The 9,766-nt window shown below is 35.7% G+C and overlaps 1 protein-coding gene across 2 annotated transcripts; it reads left to right on the top strand.

Annotated features, from left to right (window-relative positions):
* The first annotated feature begins 1,558 nt into the window (after nucleotides 1-1,558).
* On the top strand, nucleotides 1,559-9,381 carry LOC107761743 (guanine nucleotide-binding protein alpha-1 subunit). 2 transcript variants are annotated; one of them, XM_016580008.2, is made up of 14 exons: nucleotides 1,559-1,697; nucleotides 2,933-3,090; nucleotides 3,228-3,300; nucleotides 3,578-3,615; nucleotides 3,721-3,810; nucleotides 3,983-4,060; nucleotides 4,234-4,341; nucleotides 5,919-6,020; nucleotides 7,160-7,215; nucleotides 7,629-7,763; nucleotides 8,016-8,109; nucleotides 8,328-8,387; nucleotides 8,467-8,546; nucleotides 8,911-9,381. In XM_016580008.2, the coding sequence occupies exons 2-14, from the start codon at nucleotides 3,004-3,006 to the stop codon at nucleotides 9,086-9,088; spliced, it is 1,179 nt and encodes a 392-aa protein (XP_016435494.1). In that variant the 5' UTR covers nucleotides 1,559-1,697; nucleotides 2,933-3,003; the 3' UTR covers nucleotides 9,089-9,381. The 2 variants fall into 2 exon arrangements, with proteins under 2 accessions (XP_016435494.1, XP_016435495.1); XM_016580009.2 differs by lacking the exon at nucleotides 1,559-1,697 and adding an exon at nucleotides 2,504-2,625.
* The last annotated feature ends 385 nt before the right edge of the window (nucleotides 9,382-9,766 follow it).

The raw sequence follows: 9,766 nt of genomic DNA, 5'->3' as shown, positions 1-9,766 counted from the left end.
GAATTGTGGCGATCATCATACTTATTTGTTTCTCTTCTATTACTATTCGATGTTTTCCCCGCAGCATGCTTTCCCCCTCCCATGCTTGACTGTATATGACTGTTTCATTCTGTACTTCTTTTCTGCTGTATATAGTTAAATTGCACAAGTTTATTTGGTAGTCTGGTCCTAGCCTCGTCACTACTTCGCCGAGGTTAGGCTAGGCACTTACCAGCACATGGGGTCGGTTGTGCTGATACTACACTCTGCACTCTTTTGTGCAGACTCCAGTGTTGTAGACTTTGGACCGCAATGAGATTGCTGAATCTTGTTCATCAAGCGACCCGAGGTAGCCCTGCAGGCGTTTGTGGGCCTTGACGTCTCTTTCTATCTACTTTCCTGTTTCTTACATGTATTTCCAGAGACAGTATTGTATTTAATTCTTTCAGACCTCTATTTGTAGTATTCTTAGACCGTCTGTGAAACTATGACACCAGTTCTGTGTAGTCGAAATCCAAACAGTTGTATTAGATATTCAAGTTCAGATAGCTTATTGTTTTTTTTTCTTCCGCTTATGTTATATTCCGTTGTTTAAATGTTATCTCTTCGCAATTATTAATGAATATAAGATGGGTTAAAAAAGCAAACTGTTCACATATTTGGCTTGCTTAGCTCACATTAATAGGCGCCATCACGACTCCCGAGGATGGAAAATCCGGGTCGTGACAAAGAGCAACAAGAGTAACGGTTGTCGAAACACAACTGAAATATTCCTAGTTCTTATTGGGTTATCGGTTTACCCGTTAAGAAATTGGGCAAACCGAGGCCCGAACCGATAACCCAATAATGAAAAAATATTAAACCATTAGCGAACTGTTAACCCAATAACCCGATATCGATACCCCAATAAGCTTTTTTCGGTTCGGGCTATCGGTTATACCCGATATATGCCCAGCCCTAACATAAATACTCATAACACATACTCCAACACTATTTACTCCAAGGGTAATGTAGGAAAAAAATAATTAATTCATTCTTGAAATCTGAAAAAATCACTTATTTTGGACCACAAAAAAGGCCAAAAAATTACTTATTTTCGATTGGAGGGTACTATTATATAATATTAAAGTATAAATTTTGCTTCAAAAGAATTTAATGTTTAGATTCTCATGAAAAATGAAAAGTTGGATATTGTTTAGGACGGATAAGTATGAAAAGAGTACAGTATTGGGATTTGATAAATTGTTGACCAAGTGGTACCAAGAACAGTAGCGAAAATATTCTTTGAGCAATAAGTATTTATATTAAATTTTAAAAAGTTAATTTTGAAACAATATTTGTTCAGGATCCCTATAAATAGTAAATTAAGTAATTTAATTCAGGTTGTTAAATTAAAGTAAGAAGATATATTATTAAATTAAATTTTTTCTATATATGCGGCATGGCTTGTATTAATTGATTTAGTATAAATATTTTATGTCATTTTTGGGTAATAAATAGTCAAGAAAGAAAAGGAAAAAATAAAAAGTGAATGAGTCTATTTTTAATTTGTTAGTCAAAAGTGGGAACCTTGACCATGGTTAGGTACACTATATTTTCTGTCTCTGTCTCTGTGTCTGTCTTTGTCTCTCCAAAGCAATTGCTTCTGAGCACCGGCAAACTTCTCCCTTTATCTCTCTCTCTCTCAGATCACTGCTTCATCTAACAGATCCTCTTAGGTCAGTACATTTTTTAGCTCTATCTTTAACTTAATATACACTTTTGTGTATATATATGTAAAGTTGCTGCCCTTTTATTTATTTATTTAATTTGTTTGAGGGTTTAAATTTCCAAAGGTTTTTAGGGCTAGGATTGAATGTTAGTAAATGGTGTGTTGAGTTGACTGTTTTAAATGCAAATGAAGTGGAAATGTAAAGTGGGTAGTTGTATTTTATGTTTATATATACATACACCTTAATGTATAAATGTAAAGTTTCTGCTTTATTTAAATGCTTATGGGGTTAATTTCCAAAGGTTTTAGGGTTTGGAGCGTTTCAGAATCAAGAATGTTAGTGAACAGGGTGTTGAATTTACTATTTTAACTGTAAAAGAAGAGGAAATTAGAAAGTGGGTAGTTTTATTTATGTTCTTATGTAACTTATATTTATTTACAGTGGGTGGGGTAAATCTTGAAGTGGTAGTGTTAATCTTAGAAAATTTAAATGGGGATATGTGGTTCAATTTCCTGCTCAATAGTCATAATATCATGAAATGTATTTACCAACATTGAAATGAACGGGTTCGAACTCAGTGGAATGTGTATAAAGGATAGTTGGGATGCGCACAAGCTTGCCGGAAACCACTATAGAGGATTCATGCAGCTGATCCAAGCTAACTTAGGAATTAGGATTGAGGCTTAGTTAATTGATTGATTAATGATGCGTTGTCATTTGCGAATAAATGGGACTAGGTTGGTTTTGGGGCCTTAGTGAGTGATACTAACTGACACCTATTAGTTATTATTGTAGGAAGAAACACTACTTCTCAAAACAATTGCTTTCCCTATGTATTAGAAACACAACCATTAGAAATTGGTTGGTACCCTGTCATTCTTGATGGTTTTCCATAAACATTTCATCCACAATTTGACCATCAATTCTATAGCAGGTTTCAACCTCTCTGAGTGTTCTTCCAACAATGAAATTTTGAACTTAGTTTCTAAATCGCGCACATATCCTTTTCATATATTTCTTTTGTATAATTCCCTTATTTAGCTCTGAGAGGTTTTTTATGTGTGTGGGGGGTGGGGAAGGTTGTTAACTTGGACTTTTATTAGATCGAGATGCAAACATGAAACCACGGAGACGTATTTTGGTTATTCTTTAAATTCAACTGCACTGGACATGCAGTAAAGTCTTTTTCCCAGTATAATTACCTTATTATCTTATTTCTTGTCTGTTTCTCTGAAAATAAGGTATACATGGACATCATAAAGGAGTTGCTGCAAAATATTTGAGATCTCTAGCTTGACTATCACACAGGCCTATGCTGTGTGTGGTATTAGAAAACATGGGCTTGTTGTGCAGCAGAAACAAAGGCTACAATCAAGCCGATGATGAGGAAAATACTCAGGTATGAGTTATGCGAAATAGATTTGGAATTTTGGTAATTGTCCATAGTGCTGTCTTTAAGCTAGGAGAGCAAAGAATCTATTTTCATCTTGCTTAATGCATAAGCACCAGTGTCCTTACTAGATCATGCGTCTACAGACTGCAGATATAGAAAGACGTATTGAGCAAGAAACAAAGGCGGACAAGCATATTCAGAAACTTCTTCTACTTGGTAAATCAGAAAAATTAGTCTTCAATTGTCCTATGATCTAGTCATTTCTTACTGTTAGCTTTTCCTTTTATGTCACCATATCAATGTTGTGATTCACGATTTCTATAGACATCTTTCACCTAATCCTGTTAAATTTGAGGAAAGCAATAGATTTTGAACTTTTTTGAAGCTTACTGCTGTGTGTTTTGCCGTATGATTAAACTTACTGTTGTGTATTTTCTGGTCTATGTCCTGTTTGACTGTGTTTGCTGAATGCTGATCTTTCTGTTGTTTCAAGGTGCCGGAGATTCGGGGAAGTCCACTATTTTTAAGCAGGTAAGAGATCTTATGATTAATCTTTCACGATTTCATTATTCTCTAAATGTTCATGATAATGTATTTCTTTTAACTCCAGTGTCCTCTATTTATTTTGCCATGCAGATAAAACTTTTGTTCCAAACTGGCTTTGATGAGGCAGAGCTAAAGAACTATATCCCTGTCATTCATGCCAATGTCTATCAGACAATAAAAGTACGGAATACTTGAAAGGGTGTGTTGGTTATTTCCCTTTTTGCAAAATAGCTGCTGCTTGTTAGAGACGTGCATATATAGAAATATCATTCACATGCTTTATAATGCGGGTTGATTAGTAATGTCATGGAAACTGACATTCTTACATGGTGGGTGTTTGGTGACATGACAGGTATTACATGATGGATCGAAGGAATTAGCTCAAAGTGAATTAGAGGCCTCAAAGTATCTTCTATCAGCTGAAAATAAGGTTTGTCTTATTCGTTCATTGTGCAATTTCCTTGCTTTTCTTGCTTATTATTACCAGATATTTGGGCTATCATCTTGAAGTCATTTAGCCAAGGGAAACCCTTGAAAGTGAGGACATGTGATTGCTTGTCTTGCTTAGCTGCATGAACATAATAACGTATTTCTTTGCACCAGGATATCGGCGAGAAGCTTTCAGAAATTGGAGGCAGGTTGGATTATCCTCACCTGACTAAGGATCTGGTGCAGGATATTGAAGCTCTTTGGAAAGATCCTGCTATTCAAGTAAGCCCTTTGATGACTTTATTTCAGTGTCAAGTACTTTTTTAAGGCTTGATGATTTGGATTATGATAATTGTTTTTACTTATATAATTAAATGATTATTGATAATTGAAACAATCAATTCATTGAAGTCAATCAATCAACTATGCCTCAATCCGTAGCTAGTATTTAAAAAAAAACCCAAACTAGTGGGGTTTTCGCGATGATCTTCTATATTTCTGCTCTATTGGGGCCATTTCACATTTCATTTCAATACCACTTTTTCTTTGTCTGTAAGTCAAGTTCAGTAGTTCTACAAAACTAGAGGTTTCTTAAATCTCACTCTTATTCCTAATCCTAATGTTGAAAACCAGCAACTACTGATCCTTATTCCTATATAGTTGGAGTTGTCTATTTGGATCATTTGTTTCCATCATGTTCTAATCTTAACTCAGTTCACAATATTCCTAGATATCATAGATCTTTTAGATAAGCACCCTAGGGTGTGGCCTAGTGGTCAATAAAGTGGGTGCAAAACTGGGATCAAATTCCGCCAGAGATAAAAAGCATTAGGTGTCTCTTCCTATTTGCGTAAGCCTTGGTGGATAGAGTTACTCAATACCTATGCTGGTGGGAGGTATTAGGAACTCGGTGGTATAGTCGAGGTGAGCGCAAGTTGGTCCAGACACCACCGTTATAAAGGAAAATCTTTTTAGATAACTTCTCTACGTGTGATTCTAGAATTACCTTGTGCCTTTTTAGCAACTTCAACCACTAAAGTCATACCTACAAATTGGTGAATATGGAGGGATGACTTAATAATCTCACCTTCTCACATTTTATTCTGTATGTATGTTACTTGCACTTTCTCTGCCTAAGCATGAGTGGGCAGAGTTACCTAGTACCTATTTTGATGGGCGGTAACAAGTATCGGTAAAAGAGTTGAGGTGCAAGTAAAATGGCCCAAAAACCACCTTCATAAAAAATGTATGTTACTTGCACCTACTGTCTGAGTTGATCATTTTAACTTTGTCTGGATTTGTAAGATTGCAAATTCGTTATAACTTTCGCATTTCTAAGACACTCATCTTGAGGATACGTTGGGCCTTAACCTTCATTCCCACATTACCGGTCTTTGCCTTTCACTTTATTGGATATGTTCCTATCACATAGTTTTCTTGTAGTATACCTCCACATCAATCATCTGATCTAACTCTATGTGCTACATCTTTATCTGTAATGCCATTCTCCCAGAAGATTGAACCCATATATTTGAATAGTTTGCATTAAAGCACCACATTCATTCACTTTACCTTCATTCTTCTTCTGCGGGCTTCACTGGCAATGCATATAATACTGTCTTACTTTATTTATCCCAAAATCCTTATTCTCTAGATCGCTTCTCCACAGTTCTAGCCTTTAATTTTATTTAAGTAAATCACTTGGAATTTGATTTTTTCATACAATGGCCAATCAGAGATTCTGATTAATCAGCCTGATGGTGAAAATCCAAACTACGTGAACCCTTAATCTTTTATCGAGTATCCCAGAAAAGATTAACTTTTCATTAGTCTGATAGAGTTTTCTTTCTTTCTTGTAGGAAACTATTTTACGTGGTAATGAGCTCCAGGTTCCAGATTGTGCCCATTATTTCATGGAAAACTTGCAGAGATTTTCTGATATAAATTATGTCCCATCAAAGGTAAGAAATAGAGACTGGATCATGTATGCTTTTCGTTTCTGTATACCGATTATTTTAATTGAAATATATGGAACTAGAATGCTATTGAAATAAATAGAATGTAGGAAGTCTTGAGACTCTGAGTTAGTATGTTTTACAGTTCTACCAGTAGAACAGAAGATTAACAACAAGTTGTTCATTGGTCGTATACCAACTCTTTAATCAATGAGGTATTTTCCAATTAAGAGTTCGCTTTCTTTGCAATAGTAAAAATCTGTTCTACTTTTCATATTGAATTTACGAAGATATCAAAGCCATCTGTACTTTACCCAATGATAAAACTATCCTCTACATGATGTTGAATTCACAGTTGTTGATAGCAGTTTTGGCTCAGATGCATTATTAGATTTATTTTACCATTAGGATTTTGGTACAAGGGGTGTCTATGTTAACCGAAAAGAATACTAATCTTGACATGCATAGCTTTGGCAGGATGGGCCAAACCAGTTTTCTTTCTGATCTCATTTTAATCCACCCGTTTGACACCCCTAGTGTTGGTCAAATATTTCAAAATTCAAACTGCAACTTTCTAGAGTCAAATACGACGTCAAGCGCCCAAGATACTTGCTATTACACAGTACACTTGCCCTTGCTTGTCACTTATGCCTGTATCTGATTTTCTATTACACTAGTGGTGTTCTTTCTATAGGCAGTGTAAGTGTAGGAAGTACAAGTGTTGCCTGTCTATTGTTGGTAGAGAAAAGTGTGGTCCATCAATTAAGTTCTCATTGTGCTATTCAGTTACTCTTAATTGCTATAATTTCTTTCTTCATATAGAGCTTGTTGGATTGTATCTCGTGAATTGTATAAACTTCCTTATCAAAAGATGGGATGTTGTTATCTATTTATTATCCCTTTATACACTCCTTTAAGTGCAGGCCAGATACATTTCCCTGCCAAGCACGTCAAAATCCTTTGATGATGATGGCTGTGATACTTTAACAAAGGAATACTGTTTGTTCCATTCGTGTTGAATTGTGTAGAACTCCTCATTTACAAAATTAAGCTGTTAGAATGGAAACCGTTTGTTTTTTCAGTCGTCTTTAACACAGTTTCCCTATATGCATAGTCGAGTAATCATTTTTCTTCTTATATTGTAGGAGGATGTTCTTTTTGCCCGAATTCGAACAACTGGTGTCGTTGAAATACAGTTCAGGTGAACTTCACGCATCCTTGAACTGCCCTTGTATCGATTAACTAAAACCTTACTTTTAGTGGTTTATATACATTTTGATCTCTTACTGGAGTGTTGGTTTATATGCTTTTCTATGTGTCAAGTCTTAGCCACCCTGTTTAAATGCTATTGATGTAGTTTAATGCAGTTGCGGGTTATCTTCATTAGGTTCTGCCTACTTATGCATATCTCTTCCCCAACCTTCGTCTAGTCTCTTTGTCCCTCATCTATTGACTAAGTGCCTAATCATTAGGAGCATTTATATGTCCTTAAATTTGTTGATTATTAAACATTTTATACTTGTAATGCACTGGTTCTTGTGTCCTGCACGTAAGACACTTTTGTATTCTATCTAGTTTGGGTGAAAGGCCTAATAACTACTAAAATATTTGCAGCCCAGTTGGAGAGAACAAAAAAAGTGGAGAAGTATATAGGCTTTTTGATGTTGGAGGTCAGAGAAATGAGAGAAGAAAGTGGATTCATCTATTTGAAGGTGTCACGGCAGTCATATTTTGTGCCGCTATTAGTGAGTAAGATTTCTGCTCCTAGCTTTCTGATATTTCTACGATCATTTGCTTTAAGTAAATCCAATTTCTACTTCATCATAAGTAGCAATACAGGGATCGTGTTGCTTTCCAGACTGAAGAAGAAAATTAAAGTTAGTTAATGTAGGTCAAAAGGATTTTGAATTTGTCAGTAAAGGAAATGAGGCAACTGCATACTTCTTGTTGTTCTATTTTTTTTTTCAGTCACTTATTATTGTTTTCTATTATTCACTTCAGGTATGATCAAACTCTATTTGAGGATGAAAGAAAGAACCGAATGATGGAGACCAAGGAACTCTTTGAGTGGGTCTTAAAGCAACCATGTTTTGAGGTCAGTTTTTCGTTGTCTACTAGAAGACCGATGCTTGGTTGCGAACTCGAATTTTATATCCATCTGTATCAACGTGTACTTATGGCTCTTCTAGTTCTATGCTTTTGCATCACCTTTTTCATCCAAAAAGAAAAAGAAACTTTTGCATCACCTTTTTGGGGTTTTTCGAAAAAACAAATGAAACCAATTATGAAGCTTACACTTTATTGTTTGTGCAGAAAACTTCCTTCATGCTATTTCTCAACAAATTTGATATATTTGAGCAGAAGGCTCTGAAAGTAAGTACATATTATCTAGTGATGGTGTCTGTCTTTGGAACCATTCTTTTCGTCTAAGAATGATATCCCATGGTTATAGGTGCCTCTGAACGTCTGTGAGTGGTTTAAAGATTACCAACCAGTTTCAACAGGAAAACAAGAGATTGAGCATGCTTATGAGTAAGCTTTCTCATGTGCAGCACTTTTATACATGAGTACATGTTACTGATTCCACTGATGCATTCGTTGGGCTCTATAAAAGTACTTTTTTGGTCCCAAGACATATGTAAGCTCAATACACGCACACGCATAGACACACACATTCATTTGCTCAAAGATTTTTCCTGCTTAGACACTATATCATGGTTGTTAATTCATCTATTCTTTAGCTATTTTCAGTCTATTTTCTGCTTTTTGGCTCTACCATTATTTTGGGTCTTGGGGATGTCGATTGTCGGGGTAGAGCCCTTACTCTTTCCTTTAAAACTGTTGCTCAATTCATGTGCTGAATGAACGTTCTATATTTCAATGATCTACTCTTTAGGTTTGTAAAGAAAAAATTTGAGGAGTCATATTTCCAATGCACTGCACCAGATCGTGTGGACCGGGTCTTTAAGATATACAGAACCACAGCCCTTGATCAGAAGCTTGTTAAGAAGACTTTCAAACTGGTAGACGAGACGCTGAGAAGGAGAAACCTCTTTGAAGCAGGTTTATTATGAAGTTCTTTAAATTTTGGAAACAGAAATGTTCATACTCTGAAAGATGCATACAAGTGTGAGGTTCAAACACAGAAGAATAGGCTACTGGCGTATCATATCATATCCAATTCCACTATTTAAAGTTTTGTCAGTGTTAGGTCTCTAAGCACATATTTCTTTCTATATTCCTGATGGTCTTATGTTGTATTTACCGAACACATGTTCCGAAACAAAAAAATGATATTCAAGTATATTCGATTGATGTTCATTTCGTTGAAATCTTGTGGTCAATCTCACATCTCGAGTTGTACATGCATCGTTAGTCTCCTTTTGCTATCTCGTGATTTATTTACTTTATCGTATAGCTCTTGCCAGCTCATGTTATCAGAGTGTTGCTATTCCAGACACTTGTTCTAGATTTCGACTGTTTTCCAAGATATTTCCGCATCTGTTTTGGCTTAGAAGTCAATAAAGCGGGTGAAAACTATGGAGAATAAAGTACAAATTCTAGCTGACAGAAAATATCGCTAAGTGATTTCTTTCCATCTGCTGAAAAGCTTCGATGGTTAGAGTTAATCTGTACCGTGTTGGTCGAAGGTGATAGGTAAGTGATACTTGGGAGCATTTACATTATGTGATCCCCTCATTCTCGTAGTTCCATATGCTGAATATAGTAATTTCCCTTTCTTCTTATGGTTG

The sequence above is a fragment of the Nicotiana tabacum genome, chromosome 1 (assembly GCF_000715075.1).
Source record: "Nicotiana tabacum cultivar K326 chromosome 1, ASM71507v2, whole genome shotgun sequence".
NCBI lineage: Eukaryota > Viridiplantae > Streptophyta > Magnoliopsida > Solanales > Solanaceae > Nicotiana > Nicotiana tabacum.
This window is presented reverse-complemented; position numbering and strand designations above follow the sequence as displayed.